This window comes from Centruroides sculpturatus, unplaced genomic scaffold, assembly GCF_000671375.1.
Source record: "Centruroides sculpturatus isolate CEXI.00-Female unplaced genomic scaffold, Cexi_2.0 scaffold419, whole genome shotgun sequence".
Lineage (NCBI taxonomy): Eukaryota > Metazoa > Arthropoda > Arachnida > Scorpiones > Buthidae > Centruroides > Centruroides sculpturatus.
Window position 1 is genome coordinate 334,809 of NW_019384753.1, and position 23,544 is coordinate 358,352.

The window sequence follows — 23,544 nt, forward strand, 5'->3', positions numbered from 1 at the left end:
TTCGGGTATGATGTAGCCAAGGACTTGAGGTGATATCACTGTTGAAAATTTGAGATCTTCAAAACTTTCATGTTGCCAAATGCCTTAAGGTGACAGGATGGCCGCGCGGTCAAGGTGGCAGCCTATCGCTCTGGCCAAACCAGTCATAATGAACGTGCTAAAAGAGTCTTTCTTAGAGGCCACGGCGGAAAGAGAAAAAAATAAAAAATACGTTGGCCGTGTCTGAACTGAAATTGCTCGCATTAGGGTGTGACTATGCAGACGCGAATTTAGAGCGAGCGAGAGATTCAGTTTTCGCAAAGGAAAACCATGCACAAACGAGAAGCGAGAAATAACGCTAGCGAAAGCGAATTTCTGGTTCTCGCACGTATCTGACAGGTTTTGATATTTATCGCGTCTCGCCTCTTCTCGCCACATATTCTCGCTCGCTCGGAAAATTCGCTTGCTCGCGTCAGCATAGTCGCACCCTTACAGTATCTTGTATTTCTGTGATTAATGTAACCAATGCTAACAGATTTAAATACGTTTCTTCGTTCATTTTCAAATCCTGCCAATCTTTACGTACTAACTTCAATTCTAAGGTCAGGTTCACATAGAAATACGATCCTTTTTTAGCCGCTCTTTACACAGATTTCTACGCACATGTTTTTCCCGCGAGTTTTAATACAATTTGTTGCCAATAAACATCCAAGAACAGTCAGTACGTCATCACATGCCATTGCCGACTGACTAATAAAGTTTTTACTCGTGTGTTGGGGATATGAAATTCTGAATTTCCTCAAAACCAGACCTGCACAGTGATTCCTCAAAGGATTTCCTCAACGTGTGTGGACCCCTTTAACATTCTTCCAAGGCGGCTACATTCTAAAAACAACAAATTACTGCAAAATGCAAATAAGTTATTACTAAGTTAGCTTTTATACAAAATTAACTACAAATGTTTTCTCTCCTTACGTAGCTTTCGTTTAGTTTTTGCTTTAACAATTTCTGTATAATCAACACAATTACTACGATTCGGACTTGTCCGGAACCTCGCATCTGTATTTATAGAAACACCTATAAAACTAAAACACAGTATAGTGCATTGAAAATCAGTTTAAATAAAGTTTTATTTGAAAAGTCTACAAAAAAATTTTTCTTAATTAAATTAAAAAAGACTATCGTGTGTAGAATTAATTCTAAGTTATCAGATTCTAATTAATGAAATGCAATTTATACTCAAATTTTATTTTTAAATAATACAGTAATTCTTATGTAGTCATGACGTAGCGGTAATATTCCAATTCAAGTTTGAAAATTATTCTTTTGAAAATCTGAAGCCGTCCACATAAGAAGAAAAAAAAAATGTCTAATTGGTTTGGTAAATGGACAGACAGATCATACTCGTCAAGAAACCCTTTCCGTACGCAAATCGGAGAAAAAATAGGTAAATTTACTATCTTCATATACATATCTCGAGATAACTTTCCAGTGAAATTTTTTAAAAAATATTCTTAATTGAAAATTTTATAAGTTAATTTACTTTTTTTGTTTTAATTTTAGTATTATGCTCGGCTTTTAATTTGAGTTTTAATTCATTTTTATGCTGGATTCGTAATTAATCCCTTAATTGTAATCAGTTCAAAATATTAGAATACACTACGAACTTCCAGTTTAAATTCAAATTTTTGGTATTCCGAAAGAAAACATGAAAATCGTAACAGAATTTGGGATAGTTTTCACTTCGAATTTATAACTGTGAGCGAAATTATATCAAGAATACAAAATTAATTGTATTTGAAGTCCAAGACAGTTATGAATTTCGGAGGTGTCGATATCTGTTTAAGGATGTTAACTAGGTCTGCCGATCTGGTTATGGTGTGTGGGTATCCGTCTAGTTGAGGTCCTAATAATCTGTGCGTAGCTTTCTCTAAATTAAATTATTGTATTTGTATTGTGAATAAAGAACATTTAAATTTTAGGCTAAGTTCCGAATTAATACTCTTAAAGTAACCAGATACTCCTAGAGGGAAATCAAAAAGGAACAAATTGCTTTGGGTCCCAGGAAGTAGGGGGACGCTATACAATATTTTTTTCGTTTATGGTTTTAATTCTGTTGGATCCTCAATATGTATTTTGAGGATCCAAGGTTCCGTTACCCTCTGAGCATTTTTTTTTCAATGTACTGTACTTAGTGCCTTGGCGTGAAAAAATACTGTAAAGCACTACACACAAATGAATAATCCCAGAAGTCTTTCCCTGATTACAAACATGCAGAAGGCAGAAAATATGACACACAGACACACATCTTTTATCTTGAATTGCAGGTAACATATTCAAGTTTTTGTGTACATACATACTCATTAATAAATTTGGACGTGTGCTCCTTTCGTTGCTCGAAGGATATCCAGACGATATTCCAATTCCACCCATGTGTTGGTCAACATATCGTGAGGGATGGATGTTACGACGTCAGTAATTCTGTGCCGTAATGCTGCGATGTCGTTCACTGATGTTTGGTAAACCTGGTCCTTGACATAACCCCAAAGGAAGACATCCCGTGGTGTTATGTTCGGTGATCGCGGAGGCTAGTTGATGGATACAGCATTTCCGGGAAGATGGGTCGTGCATGGTGGGACCACCACGCACGATCCATCTTCCCGGAAATGCTGTATCCAAATACGCACAAACGTCTAACGCCCAATGAAGTGGCGCACCATCTTGTTGGAAAATTAAGTCCGGAATGTCCTGAATCTGTGGCACAACAAATAACCGCAACATATCAAGATAGGTATTGGCTGTGATTGTTCTGTAACAAACAAAGTAACAGTGAGTATGCATGTACACACAAAAACTTGAATATGTTACCTGCAATTCAAGATAAAAGATATGTGTCTATATGTCATATTTTCTGCCTTCTGCATGTTTGTAATCAGGGAAAGCCTTCTCGGACACCCTCTAGTTAAAACTGTCACTAGTACAGAGAACCTGTTATTAAATTTTATTGAATATCGCCACTGGTTCTAAGAGGATAACACTAAAATAATTTTTACATTTTTGTTTTAAAATCGCGATATTCTCGCTTGAAATTACTGTTTTGTTTTTGATCAAAACATATTTTTCTTAATTATAATTTTTCAAAATTTAATTACAGCCAATTCTATGTTTAAATATAAGGTCTGTTGGATAGGTTGAAAAGTGCACATTTTACGGAAATTTGACATTATTCTTTAGAATTTTTCATCGTAAAATAATGAAGTAAAATGTTCACTATTCCAACCAATCGAAGACCTACAATACACTTTTTAGTTTGTGTATTCCTAAATTCACATTTATACCTTAATTAATTAAGTGTCTCTGAGGGCGACTCCACACATTCGTATTTACCAAATGCTGAGCAAACATTTTGCCAGTATCCAGTAGTGTGGATGTTTACTCCACGAATATTCGGTATTAGCGAGGTTGCGACCTCGCTATCAGCCGTTTCATACTCCTTGTCGATAAATTGTGCCGAATCACAAGGGACGAATACAGTATTTGCCTCTACGCATTCTGCTGTCCATCCACATATCCGTGCACTCATTCATCCATTTTCTTGTTTTGGGTAGTTATTTTAAAAATGAAAAGGTCTAATGAAACGGTAATCGAAGTGGGAAATATTCTGTCTCATTAAAGTAAAAAAATGACTGATTAAAATGACATCGTTTAGAATGTGTTATAATAAAGTGACTAGATGTTCCGAATTACCGGGACAGTCCCAGTTTTGAATAAATTGTCCCGGATCATCCGTTTTTATTTATAAGTAAATAGTTCATATTAAAAATTTTAAAAAATTAAAAAGATTTAATTTCTTAAAAATTGTTTCGTAGAATTCTCTTGTAACATTTACTAAATATAGAATATTCCATCCTAGTAAATTACCACAATATTAGGGAGCGACTATGCAGACGCGAATTTAGTAACGAGCGATATAGTTCTCGCAAAGGAAAACCATGCACAAGCGAGAAATATCGCTGGCGGAAGTGAATTTCTGGTTCTCGCACATATTTATCGCGTCTCGCCACATATTCTCGCTCGCCGCGTCTGCATAATCTCACTCTTATGTAGAGGTGCAGTTAAGCATAGTGCTGTTACCCAAATCCTACACTTAAGCATTAACTATGTAAGGTTTTCGACAGGGACGCGATGGTCAAGAATGACAAGGATCGTAGAGTCGTATGTGGGTGCGATCGGTACCGAGACAGAAACCAACGAGACATTCTAGTCGTTGGTTGTTACTCTACGGTTACAACCAACGAGCTAGAATATACTAAATAGAGTGGCTGTAGCGACGCCATGTTGAAATAAAATTGAATACACATCCGCCATTTTCCTTTTAATCAAGAAAGCGTGACATTTGTGTTGTGTAAAGCAACAAGCTACAATATTCTAACTCGTTGTGTGAAAGAAAAACAAGTGTTTTAACCTCACGCTGAGATGGTGCGAGTCAAAATGACCCTCTACTCAGTTTTATTTTTGACAAGACTATGTCTTGTTTATAAAATCGTACTGCCGGTCAATATTACCATCTTAGAGGTATGAAGGAGTACATGTCGAGAGTTGATATTTGGCACAAAGTATTAGGTGCCAAATCATTTGCGCATAAAAAATCCAGACTCGTATGTAGTCAGGGGACCGAGAACCGAGTCAAAATAAAATCCAAAATGGCGACCCTCTTCTACAAACAGGCAAAACAGGCACCTCACTCCACCGAAGTCAGGTGGGGGAGAGTACCACCCACAGTCATTCTAAGAAGTGAACTCTGACCTTAGGACCGAACACGTAGTTTCTTTTATATTAAATAAAATTTGTAATCTAATTATGTAAATTTAGGAGTGCTTCAAAATGACATTAATTAAAACAGGGTGTCGTTACAAGTAGGTTTTTTAACATATTTAGTATAGTAAAATCGCGGGCCGATAAAAATTTGACGTTATATTAGGGTTGTCGTTACATCCAATGACGTTATAATCTGGTTAAACTGTATATTTTTGTGCAAAATTAAAAAAAAATTCGGACGATACAATTATTAGCCACGATTATTTTTTTCAAAAACGGGAAATTTTCGTTACGCATCGGCAAAAATTCAACCCGGGCTGACACGCAACGGCGAGAAAATTCAAAATTGGATAGGTTAATTTCATCGAAAATGCATCGTGGACGACCCCGTGGTCGTGGCCGGCGAAGTTTGAACGATCGCGCCCAAAAGCAGCGATACCAAAGATTTTAGATTGGAGAATGAGAACGAGACCTGCCTTGAGCGTCAAAGTGAATCCGCTTAGTAGTGAGTCTCCCCGAGACATAGTCTTGTCCCAAATACGGTTTTGCCGTTTTACTTGTTAATTTTAAAAGTAAAGAACAAGACAAAATATTTAGTAGCAATAAGTTAAATGCATTTCTAAACATTCTTAATTTTACTCTCCCTGCTGTTGTATACATACATATATACATAACAAGGGAAAGCACTGAAATCATTTCAAATTTGACTCTCAGAATTTTTCGCAAATCTTCACATTTTGAGACTTCCCGAACCCAAAAAGTAAAAAAAAAAAAAAAAAAAAGGAAAAAATATTCCAGGTTTGTGTGTTGGCGTCTATAGGAAAGAAAATATGGCACGATAGTTTGTGTATAGGGAACATTTATGCTATTAAATTTTGGTGGTTAAAGGATAAAGGGATGGGGAGATAGAGGGTTGTCATGTGTCATATCTCTAGAGAAATCGGATTTAATGAAGATGTTATTCGTTATTAACATTTACAATTTTTTGTATAAAATTCATCATTACACAAAATTAAGCTTTTTGCCATTCGATAATAATTAAAATATAAAAAGTTATAAGTAAAAGCGAGACTAATGATATTTATCACGTCTTTCTTAATTATCCGCAATTAACAGAGATCAAGATTAAAACAGTTCACTTTATTTCGCTTATTTAACAATGCATTTCAGATTGGTAATTTTCCAAACCCTCTTCATGCTCACGGCTTCAGTTCTAAGGTTGATGTTACACACATACTAATGGTGCAGTGTCTTCATATCAGTCTGAATAACTGGCATGTTTTATTTCTCTGTTTTTGATGGGCAAATGCAACACTTCTCCATTTCCCACAATTATTAGCTCCTTATTACCACTTAGAAGGATTTAACTTCAACAATGTGGTTCATAACATGACAAAGGTCAAAATGTATAATAGTTTTTCATTGTAAATATTTTCACAAGTTGAAATAAAAATGTTCACTAGTGTTACCACCCGTCCGGTTTTCACCCGGACAGTCCGGGAATCGACTCACTGTCCGAGTGAACTATTAAATTAATTTTGTCCGGGAATATCGTGTGCAACCCGTCGGCCTTTTTTTTTTTTTTTTGCTTGTAGGATTCGTATTCATATACATCTCCAATATCCAATAGAGCTAAGTCATCTGTAGTTGTTCTTTCTTAATTTAGGTTACTTACGTTACTTTTACCCAAGTCTCCCTAGTCCCTAACTGTAACTGATTTAGAACCGGCATGCATTGCACGTTATTCTTCGCATTGCAAAATGACATTACGCATGCGTCAGAAACTTCTGTTCGAACAAACCTCACCTGCCGTCCGTGTCAGCGATTTTGAAAACGTGGCAACACTAATTTTCACAAACAAGCTATAACCATAATAAAAACAGAAGAACACTACTTATATTATGCAAAAGAAAAAAACACTATCCGAAAAAAATCAACAACGTACGGTACGGATCAGACTGACATGAGTACAGTACATTACAAATAATCATACGGCTGACAGTAAAGCCCTTCAAGACCCGGCTCGTCCTTAGATTATAAGAATATTGTTATATTGAGAGTTAAGTATTACACTTATCACTTTAAACTCTGATTTTACCTTCTTTATAGTAATAAAATAAACTCTAAAAAATAGCTAAATTCGAGATTTATATCACTTGTCTAATTGCCTAAATATCAAATCTAGGGGAAAACAAAACAATCTAAATTTAGATGAGAAAAATAGATTCTAAAGTGTGGCAATTTTCCCCAACACGTGGTATAGACTTCAATGTTTTGACTTAAAGGAATAATGTGTTAAATTTCAGAACTTATAATTACATCACATATTTATTTAAGTTAAAACAGCTGTTAAAAAAATACGCAAAAACTTTCCGTTCAAATCCCAATAAAATCACTAATACAGTAGTCACATTTTGTTATTTTGTATTGGGTATGTGTATTTTTTTATTTGTTTTAATGAATTATACATGCTAGGCTTGTAAACTTCTTGTTAAATTTGTGGTAAATCGGATAAAGATACCGATTTTTCCATTTACAGCCCGATTTTCCTTTCCGTTTCCGCGTTGTACAGGTTCTGCTATATACAGGTTAATTTACATTACTTTTTGCAAAAAATTCAAGGGACCGAAGAAATTTTCCGTTAGTGACAGGTTTTCGCTATATATAGGTTCCGTTATAGACAGGTTTGATTATATAAGTAAAATCATACATCGCAAACTCGCCTGTAGCGCGAGTTAGTTCTCGCGCAAATTTTAAAAAATTATAACTCTCCCAAAACTTTTTTTATTTTTTTACCTTTATGAATTTATATATTATTTTAAAATCTAAAGAAATAAGCAAATTTTAATACATGTTTTAAATAATTTAAACTTTCGTTCAAAAAAGAACACTGAGGTGGTGCTGCCATAAAATAACATGTGCATGTACTATTTATTAGTTGATATTGACAGTAATATTAAACGAAATCATTTATGTAACAACCTCACACCCTATATTCCCTATCTTCAATTTTTAAGGCATCCCGGGTTAAAGTTCAGAAAATCCGGTCACTTTAGTTAAAACAAAGTTAAGCGGAATGTTAGGGAGAGATGAAATATATAAGCCAAACTGGTTTGCTTATTTTTCATTAATGGATAGGAATAGCGTTACCACCCGTCCGGTTTCAATTCATTGTCCGGGTTAACTATTAATTTTGTCCGGGATTTCGTAACAATGATATTATGATGAAACTAAGTACTAGCTAGCCCGGAAGGGGTCGCATGTCCCACTCTGACCCGCACACCTTTTATTATGATTTGCTGAATCGTTAATAATTATGTTTTACTGATGTGACTCACAGTAGCTTTCTATATTCTTTGGAATTTGTTATTATAGAAATGTATGGCCGTTACTCAGTTTCGCAGAATGCGTTGAGAGATAATGGCTTTTTGGAGTCATGGTGACCCATAGCGACCCTTGACTTCTGCGTAAATTTGTAATGTTTGTAAGAGGTGATGGGTCATCATGACCCACATTTTGTCTATTTTCAATCGCCAAACCGTTAGTGATCACCTGCAAGTAGTTTAGTGTTTCTAGGAACATATTAGTTTCATTGAATGCATTGAAAGGAAACCATTTTTGTTGATTTGTCAAACCCTAAAGCGATCCTTTTCATTTGTGTAAATTTTACTGCTATGCAGTAGAGCGTCGTTTATCCGAAACGTCGGTTAACCGAAAACATTCCAGTCGGCAAATTTAAATTTTCGCTAGTGCTGTGGAGCTGTAATCTTTGGCTATATCTTGGGCTACCCCAATATTTTTTTTGTTGGTGTGTGTGTTTTAGCTGGCAGCATGGCATTTTTGTGTGGTGTTTTTCTGAGGACTGTGTGTCGTGTTGAATCGAACGTTTTTGATACTAGATCAACTTCTGAAGTATAATTTTTTTTTGGTTTTTATATTTTTCAATATATTTATTTTGTTTGTGCAAAATAAAGAAATAATTTTTAACGATACAATAGCCACGATTATTATTTTAAAAAGTTTACGTTAGGCTTAACATCGACGAAATTCAACGCGAAGCGACACGCAACGGAGAAAAATTTCAATAAAAATCTATAGTATATAGATTTTATTGGGAAATTTTTCTCGTACACAATCGGTTATCCGAACAACCCCAATTGATTCGGATAAACGACGCTGTACTGGGCACTTGTGCTGATTAGGGGGTACGGCTATTTAAGAGGTTTTCTTCCATAAAATTAACTAAATCTAGACTAATTTCACTCGAATATTTCCAAAACACGTATAATTTGTTGGAAATGATCCATATAAAATATGCTATGACCAAAAAATTGTCGGAATACTTATCGAGTGTACCCGTTCGAACACACCATTGCTTAAGCTTGTTTTCGTCGCGGAGCGTCACATCGGACGGCGGACGCGTACGAAGCGTGTCACGTGACATTTGTCGGTGCTATTCGGTCACGCGACTACTCTTATTCTTTTTAGCGAAGAATTCGCTGAACTTTAGAGACATCATGTGATAGATCATAATATACTATAGATTTTTATTGTAATTAGAAACGACTTATTATTATTATTATTGACTATATGAAGCAATAAAGGAAAAACCGCTTGCTAACGACAATAATTCTATCATGATATATATTATGATGATGATAAATATTAATCAGATGCAACATAAGATGTCTAATGTCTTGATGTAAATAAATATTATACAATTTTGTTTACGACATGAGAGATTAGACCATTTAAAAGTAGAACAGAATTATTAATTATTTATCGCATTATCATACGTTATTATATGTTGATTTTAATCCATATTTAGAATGGAATGAAGTTTTAATATTTCTGTTAATGATGTCTCTAAAGTTCAGCGAATTCTTCGCGAAAAGAATAAGTTATCAGGAACACGTCGGAGATGAGTAGTCACGTGACCGAATAGCACCGACACATTGGAAGCGGACGTGTACGTAGAATGTACCGCTCCGCGACGAAAAGAAGCTTAAACAATGGCGTCTTCGAACGGGCTACACTTGGTAAGTATTCCGACAATTTTTGGTTAATGTTCAGGGTCGTAGACCATCATGGCGGCTCTTCCTGTTTTAGCCTCGAAACCGGACCGCTTTGGAGACGACGTGTCACGTGACGACGCGAGCAGCGCCGCGATAAACGGAGAAAACCGACGCGCGGGTTAACGTCCATATACGTAGACTCATGGCGGCTCATCTCTGATTCCGCAAAAAGAAAAGGAAACAGTGGGGACGCACGTTCTAACCTAACCTAACCTATTCTGAGAAATTATCATAATTATTACCAATTATATTATTAGAATAGGTTAGGTTAGGTTAGAACGTGCGTCCCCACTGTTTCCTTTTCTTTTTGCGGAATCAGAGATGAGCCGCCATGAGTCTACGTATATGGACGTTAACCCGCGCGTCGNTAGGTTAGGTTAGGTTAGAACGTGCGTTCCCACTGTTTGCTTTTGTTTGCTGTAATCAGCGCCGGCGCTGCCGCGGCGCAGCAGCCGCCGCCGTTCGCTCGCGTCGTCACGTGACACGACGTCTCCAAAGCGGTCCGGTTTCGAGGCTAAAATAGGAAGAGCCGCCATGATGGTCTACGACCCTGGACATTAACCCAATTTTTTGTTTATAACATATTTTATATGGGTTATTCCAAAAAATTATACGTGTTTTTGAAATATTCGAGTGAAATTAGTCTAGATTTAGTTAATTTTATGGAAGGAAACCTCTCAAATAGCCGTACCCCCTAATCAGCACAAGTTCTCTCTACTGTATTATAGTCAAACGACAGTTTGTAATCGTTGTTTGCAGGCGTGTTTCATGGTCTTCTTGTGTATGAGTGTATAGTGTATAGAATGGATCAGAAAGAGATAGATAGAATACATGCTATGCTAAACGAAACTTTGTCAGAAGACGAAGATGACTACTTAGGTGATGAGGAGAGTGATGCTGGAAGTACTGTTGATGCAGAGGAAGAAAATGGGGATAATGTACAGTTTGATACTGATACATCACAAAGTGATGATGATGAAGATGACATTCTCTCACACGATGGAAATTTCTACACAGGAAAAGATGGTACGAAATGGAAGAAGATAAAACAATTTAAGTCTGTGCGCACTCGAAGTCACAGCATTGTCACTCATCTTCCAGGTTGTAGAAGTGAAGCAAGAAATGCTAACACACCTCTGGATGCCTGGCAGTGCTTTTTTCCTGATGCTATTTTACAAAAGATAGTGGACTATACTAACATCAATGTAGAAATTATTAAATCGAAGTATACTCGTGAAAGAGATGCAAAACCTACAGATTTGGTGGAGATAAAAGCTCTTCTGGGACTTTTATATCTTTCCGGTGTATTGAAATCATCACACATACATACTGACGAATTGTGGAACAATGATGGCACAGGAGTTTCCATTTTTCGTACAACAATGAATCAACAGCGATTCAGATTTTTGTTGAGGATGTTGTGCTTTGATGACAAGAGAGATCGTCAAGTAAGGATTGCACTTGATAAATTTGCTCCTGTGAGAGAAATATTTGAACTTTTGGTAGAAAACTGTAAAAAAAATTTCTGTATAAGTGAGTACACAACAATTGACGAAATGTTGTGGAGTTTTCATGGCAGATGCCCATTTCGTCAGTTTATGAAAAGCAAGCCTGCTAAATACGGAATAAAGGTGTTTTCGCTAGTAGATGCTAGAACCTACTACATACTAAATATGGAAGTTTATTTAGGAAAACAACCTGATGGTCCATTTAGTATTGATCAAACTCCTTCTGCCATTGTGAAACGTCTGATACAACCAATCTCAGGTAGTGGACGTAATGTAACGTATGACAATTGGTTCACAAGTGTTCCGTTATCTCGAGAACTCCTGTGTCAGCACAACCTCACAACAGTTGGAACAATAAGAAAAAACAAACGTGAGTTGCCTGTATGTTTTCTTATCACCAGTGGTAGAGAAGAGTATTCTTCACTTTTTGGATTCGGAAAAGACTATGCAACTCTGGTTTCATATGTGCCTAAAAAAAGAAAAGTTGTCTTATTGTTGTCAACACTGCATCAAAGCGATGCAATTGACCCAGAAACAGGCAATAAGAAAAAACCCGAAGCTATAACATTTTATAATGCAACAAAGGGTGGAGTAGACACAGTTGATCAAATGTCAGGCAACTACTCTGTTGCAAGAAAAAGTCAGAGATGGCCACTGACAGTATTCTATAACATGTTGAACATAGCAGCAATAAATGCGCTTATTATAGTTGCATGTAACAAAAATCTCGAATGCCGCCCTATTATACGGAGAAAGTTCTTGAAGGAGATAGCTTTAGGTCTGGTAAAGCCCTACATAAAACGCCGTCTCAAAACGCCACATCTGTGCAGAAAGCTAAAAAGTGACATACTAGAACTTATAAAAGAACCAGATGACAATCCTGAAAATACAGAAAAAAATGTAGAATCTCCAAATAAAAGAAAAAGGTGTGGAAAATGCCCAAGGAATGGAAATAAGACTTCCAACTACTGTGCGATTTGTGAAACTCCAATTTGTGGAAAGCATGGAAAACTCACATGTTATGACTGCCTAAAACAGGCATAAATATAATTTTTTAAAATTATGAAGTGACACCTTTTCTACAATAAAAATAATTTTTTATCATCACTAATTGTTTCATGTTTTTTTAAATAGTTAGAATTTTTCAGTTACTTATAAAAATTTCCNGTGTGGAAAATGCCCAAGGACTAGAAATAAGACTTCCAATTACTGTGCGATTTGTGAAACTCCAATTTGTGGAAAACATGGAAAACTCACATGTTATGACTGCCTAAAACAGGCATAAATATAATTTTTTTAAATCATGAAGTGACATACCTTTTCTACAATAAAAATAATTTTTTATCACCACTAATTGTCTCATGTTTTTTTAAATAGTTAGAATTTTTCAGTTACTTATAAAAATTTAACATCTAAATTCAAATGTTAATAAATAATTAACTAAGGTTAGCAAAGTAAACATATATATTTATTAAATTACTACACTAATTGTTTCATGTTTTTTTAAATAGTTAGAATTTTTCAGTTACTTATAAAAATTTCCTAAAAATTTAACATGTAAATTCAAATGTTAATAAATAACTAACTAAGGCTAACAAAGTAAACATATATATTTATTAAATTACTAAACAGAATGGAAAATAATATTTAAAAGAAAAAAGTGAAAAACGTTGAACTGTTAAGAGAGAAATTAATATTTAAAATGCGGGTCGAGGTGACATGCAGCACCCCTGTAGATTGTCAAGTGATGCGACCTCTGCCGGGCTAGCTAGGCAAATATTTTTAGAAATTTCTTTAATTTAACAGCAAAACGCTTCACACATGGAAGGTTAAGTTTGCTGTTATCTTATACTGACCTAATACGCATGACACCTGCCTGTTGACCTAATTTTTTTTTTTTTTTTTCTTTTACTTTCTCAGCTCTTTGCAGGAGATAGTTTATCTCTTAATTTAAGTTGCTCCTACACAATTCCCTAATTGCTTTATAGCTGGCATACACGTTATTCTTTGCATGGTAAAGTAACATTGCGCATGCATCAGGGACTTCTGTTTGAACAAATCTCACTTTGCCATCTGGGTCAGCAATTCTGAAAAGGTGGCAACACTAGATAGGAACTACTCATAACTACAAAACCAATGGCATAAATTATTTTTTGAGAATTGTCCATTTTTAGATCTTGGACAAACATTTGTCCAAGATCTAGAAAATGAACCAATACTCCACAAAAATAATTGTGTATACATGTGGTCACAGGATACACACTTCAACAAATATTTTGGTGCAATTATTTAGCATTCAATGAATACCGAATCGTGGAGCTGCCATAAACGTGACTAGTTTGCGCTGGTATTGCATTGAGCTTGCCAATCTGTAAAGTTGGTACTTAGTGGTGAGCAATATGGCTGATTCCATGAAATATCTGCATTTGACAAGTAGGGAATTTGTGGAAATTTGGAATTTTGAACTCCTTGTGTTCAGAGCTTTGCATTGCAATTAATCTGCAATTATTGCACTATAAGATACAATTGTATGTACTCGAGTCAGACATGTTTATTGAATTGTATTATCACATTCAGCTGTTTCTATTCCTGTTTTTAATTAGTAGTGCTCATCATGACATTTCTTGGGCTTCATCAAAGCGTACAAATGCAGCTCTGAATTAGATGGTTGGAACCTTATCAGAGCTGTAGATCATGACCATAGGAGTAAAAATATAAAAGGAACTGATAGCCTGTATGTGATCTTTTGAGAGATATAGATAGCCCTTTGAAATATCGAGCTGCTTGAAAACACAACAAGCTTAACAGAGGACACAGCATGACTGGTCCTCTGTTAATAATCAGTGCCATGGAATTTCTCATGTTTTATAAGCTTTTAGTTGTCTAGTAAAGTGGAAAACAGTTGATTTTTTTTAGTATCGTTTTGAGAAATAGTTCTGGATTTTTTTCACTTTTAAATTTTACTCCATTTTTGAGGGTCTTCAAAATTTCACTTCACATAGGCTAATTTCAGGGGACTATATCTTGTGAAGATTCACATGTAGACCATCTGTTCCTTTGACATTTTTTACTCCTTTGAGCTCTGATAAGGTCCTGAACATCTCATTCAAATCTGCATTTGTACTCACTGATGAATTCAAGAAAACATTGTTTATTGATGAAGTATGGCATCACATACTCAGAGACAATGTATACATCCATAGTAATAGAATTGAAGTATGGGTGAAGCATCATCTCCTATAATTACATAATTTAAATTTGGAATATTTAAATTTATCCATTTATCTCTATTTGTGAGTATCATACAAAACTGAAGAGTGCCAAAGGACTCAATGCCATAGGTTAAAAAAAAATTCATTTTTGCTTCCAGAATATTTTGCATATCACAATTTAAACTAAATGTTGCTATTTTGTAAAGTTTTTCTGAAATGAAACTGACTACCTTGCATTTAAATTTTATGATTAATATTTTTAATCAGGCAAGATTTAAATTTTAAATTTAGAGGAAATTTATGAAATTATTTCTTGCGCAGCTTGCGTTTCTCTGATTAGATTTAGAAATGGTCAGTTTTATATCAGAAAAACTTTTCGTCTTCACAAAATATTAGAAATATGTGGGTTCAAACAATGATATGTAGTATTGAAAATTTTTCTGTTTTTGTTTATATCTTTACTATGTCCAATGGCATTGGATCCTTATTATAACTTACAGTGGTGCCTCATATAACGTATGCCTCGAATAATGGATGCTGCGAACAACAGACTTTCTGTTTGGCCGTTACATTACTCGAGCAATGGACTGGCTGTGAACAACGGACTTTCCGTTCAGCAGTTATGTGAGGCAAACAACGGTCTTTCTGCAAACAAGTGTGAATGATGTTTCCATTCTTTTGCCATTGCCAATGACAATCTGCTATTTTTATAATANGGACTGGCTGTGAACAACGGACTTTCCGTTCAGCAGTTATGTGAGGCAAACAACGGTCTTTCTGCAAACAAGTGTGAATGATGTTTCCATTCTTTTGCCATTGCCAATGACAATCTGCTTATTTTATAATATATTATTAGTATATCTGAAGTACAGAGCTCCCGTTGGGATTTGGCTTGCTTCCTTGTTTATTACATACATCACCTCAGTGCAGGGTATTTACATTTATTCAAGTGTTGTGCAAATTTTAGAAGCCATTATTTACACAACACTTGAATAAATGTAAATACCCTGCACTGAGGTGATGTATGTAATAAACAAGGGAGCAAGTCAAATCCCAACAGGAGCTCTGTACTTCAGATATACTAATAATATATTATAAAATTAGCAGATTGTCATTGGCAATGGCAAAAGAGTGGAAACATCATTCACACTTGTTTGCAGAAAGACCGTTGTTTGCCTCACATAACTGCTGAACGGAAAGTCCGTTGTTCACAGCCAGTCCATTGCTCGAGTAATGTAACGGCCAAACAGAAAGTCTGTTGTTTGCAGCATCCATTATTTGAGGCATACGTTATATGAGGCACCACTGTAAGTTATAATAAGGATCCAATGCCATTGGACATAGTAAAGATATAAACAAAAACAGAAAATTTTTCAATACTACATATCATTGTTTGAACCCACATATTTTTATAATAATATTTTGTGAAGAAGAAAAGTTTTTCTGAGATAAAACTGACCTTTCTAAATCTAATCAGAGAAACCCAAGCTGTGCAAGTAAAAACAGAAAGGTGATTTCAATTGAAACAAAGCAAGACATCATCAGAAGGAGTGAAAGTTGACAAAAACTTCCTTGTCAAATGGGGAGAGGTTAAGGAGTTTACCAAAACTCATTATCCAAACACAGCTGAGGCCAACAGGGTCAATGATCTCTACAATGACACTCTTGCCCGTCATTTCCGACAGGTGTTGAAGAAGAGAGAGAAACAGACCACCTTGGACATGTTCTTCAAGAAGCAAGCTGCCAAAAAACAAAGGATGGAACAAGAGGAGTTGACCCTGCAAGCTCTGGAAGCCTCTCCTGAATCTGACTCCAATTAAAAAACAATAAAAAGAGGCCTGCTGCAATGTGTAAAATGTCTGTATCTGTATGAATGTGTAAAGAAAGTTTTCCTCCACCTCCACCTCCTCCTCACAACATCTGACTACCCGGCATAATTGGTGACTGCTCCATTTGCATTTTTTTTATGGTACAGTACTGTTATTTTATGCTGCGGAATGAATTATATGTTTTAACATGTATTTCTATGGGAAAATGCATTTCATATAATGGACTATTCACTTAACGGACATGCACCTGGAATGGATTAAGTACGTTATATGAAGAACCACTGTATATTGTAGATAACCATACTATTACAATTTAATGTTAATATGATTTCCTCTTTCCTGTTAAAACAGCTATAATAAAAAAGACACAAAAATTGTTTTGGTGTAGATAGTGACCAGATATACTTTTTTAGGAATCCATGAACTCTTTACTCTTTTTTCCTCACCAAAATTCAAATTATACATTTATCACTTAAACATTAAATTGCTTTAAAAATTATTCCTTATAATTATGCTATTTCTTATTTTCAGAAAAGCTATTTAAAATTGTTTTATTTCTTAAAAATCACTCAATCACCAAATGCATGGAAAAATCACAGATCCAGTGGATTTTCTTTTTGCTGTTGTTGCTGTGAAACAGATAAATATTGAAGTGTTGTTTTGTTGACTTTTGGAATTGTGTTATTGTGTATTTCAATTTACAGTATTTCTTCAGATTAAGGCAGTGTTGCAGGAAAAGTGCCAAATAGCCAGGCATTTGAAAAAATAGTTATTCTCGCAAGGGTGATTTTTATGTTGTATGCATAACTAATTTAAATCTTTATCCTGCTTCAAAGGCTTTTAGTGTAGCAGTTATCAAGATTTCCTATCTTATGATAATCTTATATTTACTATTGTGGTGGCACACTTTTTAAGATTGTTAACTAACCATGTATTGTAGTATTCAGAAAATAAAGTTTAGTTGTTCTGAACTAAGTTGTGTACACTCAGACCAACTTAACCTCTATTAATACTACATTTTATGTCACCACCTCTGTATACTCTTTTGAGTCAAAAAATTTCTGGTCACATTTGTTTAGAAAATATGGGATAAAATTCATGAACATTATTCTATCCACTAGATAAGTAAAGTATCTGTTATCTTATAAAATTGTTCTTTCTGTTTCTTGATAACGTTACTTCTGCCAATTATTCTATTTTTCATATCTGTAGATATTAAATCTATTAATTAAATTTTTGAGAAAAATTAATTTTCTTCATTCCAGAAAAAGCTACAAGTAAAAGTTTATCTTCAGAAAACTGGAAGTTAATTATGGAGATCTGTGATATGGTAAATTCAAGGGAAGATGGGTATGTAAATTTTATAATTTCTTTATTAATTGTTATGCATTTACATTTGATATATGCATAATTTGCTATTATACATATGAACATTAATTAATAGGCATATGTTATCAAATATTTTACTTTACAGAAATTATTTTCCTAGAGTTCTAACATTATTCATGAAATATCTAGTGTAATTTCTTTTTCTGAAAATGTAGAAATTCCTACTTAAAAAAGTACTTTTAAAATTTATATTGAATGCAGCTATATTAGCTTGCTTAAGATAGGAAAATTTCATCCTTTTTCCACTTTTAATTTTCTTCAATCATAATGTTTGGTTGATTAAAATATTATGATGATGATTATTACTGAACAAAATAATAGAAATATGTTTTTATTTTTTATTTGCAGTTTTAATGATCAAAATAAATTATAAAAATCAAAATTTAAGCCAATTAATAGATGCCAGTAACAACTTTAATCAATAAATTATCTTAAATAAATAAATGTCTTTAACTCAAATTAGAATAAAATAAAATTAATTAATTTAGAAAACATTTCAGTAAAATTGTTTTTCAACTAAAAAAAGGTGCTAACTTCTATAGAAGTACACTTAAATAAAATGGTTTTTCCAGAATATTAAATGAAAATAATAATAACCATATAAACAAATTGGTGTCTATTTATTCTTTTTAAAGTTCCAGCCAGAGAAAGATGGTTAACAACTTGAAGATAAAAAATACAGTCTTTGTTAAAAATGACCAATAATAGGATATTAAAAACTCATACTTAATACATTTGACACTGGCCTTTTCTTGTAGGATTGGACAAAGACAAACAGTACTGAAAGTTTTCACAATATCACACAGGTCACTATTGCATATAAACACCACTTTTTTTAACACATTTAAACAAAGGATAAAGATTTAAATAGACCCAAATTTGTTTGTATGGTCATTATTATTTTTAAAATAAAATTATTTGTTATAACCTACTTTACAAGTAATGCACAAGTTTTCTGGATTTTGCATTTTTTTCCCCTGTTTTTCTGTAATTTGATTGACATTTTTAATAAAATTATGGTAAATTTTTAATTTCAAATAGAAAATAAAGTTTTTTTTGTAATTAAATAATATCTATGCATGTAATATTCATATGGCAACTATGAAAGTTTCCAGTGTGTGTAAACTATTAGACATATTTTACACATGATATAACTTCTCAAAGTATTTCCTATTCCATTTATTGCATCATTTCATACTCAAACTAACCATACAAGCGGCTTCAAAAAGTTTGTGAAAAAGGATAGTGTGAAAAAATGATTTCAGTTATGATGCTTATTTTTCAACATATGCTCCATTAAGGTCAATACACTTCTGCAAATGTTGATACCAGTTTTTAAGTCTGTCTGAGTAGAACTGAAGGTCTTGTGATCTGAACCATATCAGAGCAGCTCTTTTTACATCTTCAACTGAAAGAAAATTGGACCTTTCAGCGACTTATCCATTTGTAGGTTGTTGACTTTGTGAGGCTCTGGACAAGTCTGAACCCTCACTAAAATTCACGTTAAAATAATTGTTTTAGAGAAAAAGTATATAATAGTTAGAGAGAGATTTTTATTTTATGAAAACGTGACACTAACTTTTAAACAATAGAAGAATGTAAGTCCGTCAACCATTTCTGGTTGGAGATCGAATTAAACTTCGATTTTGACCTCTCCCACGTCCCGAAAGGTTTCGAATTGTCATCAGGTGACGAGGAGAGACCAATCAGAAAGGGGAATCTGAGAGAAAACGGATAAAACCCCGGAAATTCGAGGACGCAACAGCTTCTTCTCCTGAAAGTTCCAAGTGACGGATCTGTTGTTGTGTGTGTGTGTCTCACACCCATCTTTGTCTCCATCTCCCGACCTCCGATCGACATCTTTCCATCAATGGAAGTCAACCGCATCGTACCAGAGTTGTCGAGATGTGATGGAATGGTTTATTCGCGAACAAGGGACACTCCTTCAAAATGGGACTATCTTGGAAAGGAGAGGAAGACCCAGAGGCCGCAGCCGCCACAGAACTTCCAAGATCACGGAAATCTTGTAAGCTTCTTTCGTGTTTAGTAAACAGTTATGTTGTTTGTAAACGAAGCATCTATCTCTGACTCAACTGCTTCCACATGTTGTTGATTGTTACCGCTCGGCAATCCAAATGGCAAGGGAGACGATGATGATATATATCACATATTATCATTCATTGAGTTTTTTTTATTTCTCCTCCCTCAGCCCCCACAACTTCTTTGGAGCATTATAACCATAAACTTGTTCCAGAGCATCAATGATTTGTCTATTCTCCCAACCAAGTTTCACCATGAACATTACATTTGTTCTGGTCTTGATTTTGATGGATTCCATGTTGTTTGAATGGTGCCTGACTTTCAACTGTCGGTGCTGCATTCTTACCTGCATTTAATAAGGGTTCTTGTTTGAACATGTTATAACATGTTGGTACATGAATGTTCAGGTGCGTTGAAATCAAAATCCTTCCAAACAATTTTTAGTTACAGACTTTTTCCACAACTTTTTGAAGCCTCCACATATAATCATTTCATTGGATTTCTGAAAAACTTTAAACAAGCTATCTATAAACAGAAATCCTCTCTTCTGCACTCTGAAACATTGTCTGCATAGCAGCTCTTGATTTTTGGGAATATAAAGCAATCCAAGATGCCAGACCTGGACTGTAGGGTGGATGGTGGATGATACTCGCACATATAAAGAATAAGTAGCTAGGTGTTTGAATGTCTTATCTTTATATGGCTATTCTGGTCAATGAATACAAAAATTTAGTAATTCAATTATTTATTTTGTTCAAACTACTGTTCCTATTTATAATGTATGTTAATCTAAAGATGATTACTCAAAGTAGTCAAAAATGTTATTTTCATTAAATTTATTGTTTGTTTGCTGAAATATGTTGGTATTTGTGTCTCATCTCTACTTGCACATTTAATTCATTTAGAATATCCAGGATGCTTGGCATCCTATATAAGGAACTCTGTATCCTGCTACAGTACTCTGTTGATATCAGAGCATTCAATTAGTTTTGTTTCTTTAAAATAAAAATAATTATAATAATGCATATCTCATGACTTCAATGGCAGAAAATAATACAAATAGAAAAAAAGGCAGAAAAATTTAAACTAATATTTTTTGGAAATACTTGTCAAAAAGTGTGGAGTACAGACTAAAGATAATTATGGTATATATCAGGGGTGGCCAACCTGCGGCTTGCGAGCCACATGCGGCTCTTTGAAGGATTATTTGTGGCTATCGATAAATGTACCCGAGTTCCCTTTTCATTTTTGTGTTATTATATTTTTAAAAAATTATTATCGTTCTGTATGTGTTTCAAAATGTCTTAAATTACTAACAACAAATATGAAAGACTAAGTGCAACGTTGTAACAAATTTCATTTCCGTCCAAGTTAAGAATGATATGACTCATCGAAAACTGTGCGAACAAACATAAACAGTGGCGTAATCATCCGTTATCGACCGACTTCAGACCGATTTTGAATTTGTAAATTATCATTGCAACGAACAGTTGACATTGTGCTCTGGAGGAAACAATTTGTATCACTCTTGCTAAGGATATAATTTGTAATTTGTAATTTTTTGCATACCTTTTTAATATGTATTTAATTGCGGCTTGCGAAAAATTTCAAATTTTGAAAAAATGGCTCGGACTATCAAGGAGTTTGGCCACCCTGGGTATATATGAATTCAAAATAACTGTAATTTCAGTAATTTATAGTGAAAATAATAGATGTAATGATTTTTATATCTTTTCCATTTCTCCTTTTGGAATTACATCAAATGTAAACAATAATATAATTTGTGTAATTTATAATCAGTCTATCAATTCAAAATTATTATTTATCCATTTTCCATCTTCTATTTAACAATTTTAAAAAGTAAATGAAAAAAGAATGATGTAAAGAGTTAGGTAACTAAAATAATTCTAAACTAATTGAGTAACATTTTCCAAAAAATGATAAGAAGATATCTACATGTCTTAATATCCTTCCTGAATCTGCCTTAAGCTACATTAATATTCTCAAAACTCTGGATATGTTACTGAGAATATCCTGTGGACTAGTATATATTGTAGAGGAACCTCTGGATAATTTAAGTACAGTTATATTCTCTTTATTCTATAAAAATTTACATACAATATGAGATTGTAACATTGGTAGTCTGTATGAACATAGAGGTCAGTGTGCCACTGACCACGAGTGATCACAAGGACCCAGCCAAAAAGTGGATTGCAGTTCTTGTGTCTCCTAATTTATAGCCCCAGGAAGTAGGTTCTGCTTCTAGGAGTCCCTCACATAGTATTCCCTCTACTGTCAAGAAGGGAATACTATGAACCACCACAATCCATTGTCCTCATTGAAGTATGTGTAAAAGCAATATTATAGTGAAGTAACTAGTAAAGTAGAACTGAAGTGAAGTAGGAGACACTGAAGTCTAGTCTTTGAATGTTTCTGAGATTATTGTGGAAGAGTGTATTAAACAAATGGTAACATGCTCAGAGCCATTGAGCATTAATATGGGACCTGGGGTTGAGCAAATCTCTTTTGCTCCTTATTGAACTCCTCTTGCTATTTTTTTTTTGAAATATGTAGAATGCTTCATTATTAATATAAAGTAGTCCTAAAGATTTTTTTTTTTTTTTTTTTTTTAGTAAAAATAAGATTAATTTCATAAGATCATACAGACCCATAAGCTTTTCTGGATTTGGAAAGAAATCCCCAGCTCCTCTCTCTTGACAATGACTGGTATCAAATGACATGATGGCAAGTCTTTTCATCTTCTAGACACAAGGTTGAACTTCAGTACTTAGTTAATGAATTTGGCTACCAATTGGTAAAACATTTTATAAGAATATTTTACCTTCATGGGTAACAAATAGCTCATCCAGAAACATCAAAATTACTGATTGCTGCCAGTAATATTTATATATGTTTTGTCACCATTTATATAATCATTCAAACATGCTTTGACTGCCTATTTTCAAATTTTTGGCTCATGTCATGGCATCATTCCATATAACTTCATCTGCTCTGGCATGGAATGCAAAACTTGTCAACATTATACTTTCCTGATAAAAAGCTCTTTGTATAAGATCTCATTTGTATTACTGCTGATCTAATACCTAGATTAAACCATATATTCCTATATTTTACTGGTGGATCTGCTCTTACAATAGTCTGACATATTTACATATATTTTTGGGATTGATGTTGCAAGGCAACTGCTTCTAACCTGGTCTTAGAGGGTTGTCCTACTGTGTAGAAATGCACTAAACCATCAAAACACTTGTGTATAGACAAGATAGAACTGAATTTTAAAACATCTTGCAAACACTAAAACAATTGAGTCTCAGTTAAACCATATTTAGTGCAGCAAAGTGTAATGATGCACAGTTTGTAGTTGTCTCATATTTAGAAACTTTCATTTTAATGGTACAGTAGAGCATCGATTATCCGAATCAATTGGGGATTGGGGTTGTTCGGAAAATTGATTTTTTGGATAACCAATTAGGTATGAAAAAATATATTAACCTATCCCATGTTGAAATTCATTCAAATCCTGGCATGTCCTTAAGTACCCTCTCATGGTCATGCCAATGCTGCTAACTAAGGCATGCACATCAACAAAAATAATATTGGAGTAGCCCAAGAAATAGCCAAAGATTGCAGTGCCACAGCACTAGCAGAAATTTAAATATGCTGACTGGAAAGG

The 23,544-nt window shown here is 34.2% G+C and overlaps 2 protein-coding genes across 3 annotated transcripts in view; both read left to right on the forward strand.

The window, feature by feature from the left end:
• The first annotated feature begins 1,259 nt into the window (after positions 1 to 1,259).
• LOC111628650 (TOM1-like protein 2) overlaps positions 1,260 to 23,544 on the forward strand; it is a 32,284-nt gene continuing 9,999 nt past the window's right edge. The window contains exons 1-2 of one of the 2 annotated variants that reach the window (XM_023372479.1): positions 1,260 to 1,426; positions 17,687 to 17,771. In XM_023372479.1, the coding sequence (XP_023228247.1) occupies positions 1,345 to 1,426; positions 17,687 to 17,771 (167 nt within the window). In that variant the 5' untranslated portion in view covers positions 1,260 to 1,344. Of the gene's footprint in view, positions 1,427 to 9,670; positions 9,837 to 17,686; positions 17,772 to 23,544 lie in introns of those variants that run through there. The other variant, XM_023372480.1, reaches the window with a different exon arrangement.
• On the forward strand, positions 10,276 to 12,488 carry LOC111628649. The gene has a single exon (XM_023372478.1). The coding sequence runs from the start codon at positions 10,676 to 10,678 to the stop codon at positions 12,422 to 12,424; it is 1,749 nt and encodes a 582-aa protein (XP_023228246.1). The 5' UTR covers positions 10,276 to 10,675; the 3' UTR covers positions 12,425 to 12,488.

Excerpts from the sequence above, each read along its gene's own strand:
- LOC111628649 (XM_023372478.1), top strand. The coding sequence starts at position 10,676 with ATGGATCAGAAAGAGATAGATAGAATACATGCTATGCTAAACGAAACT.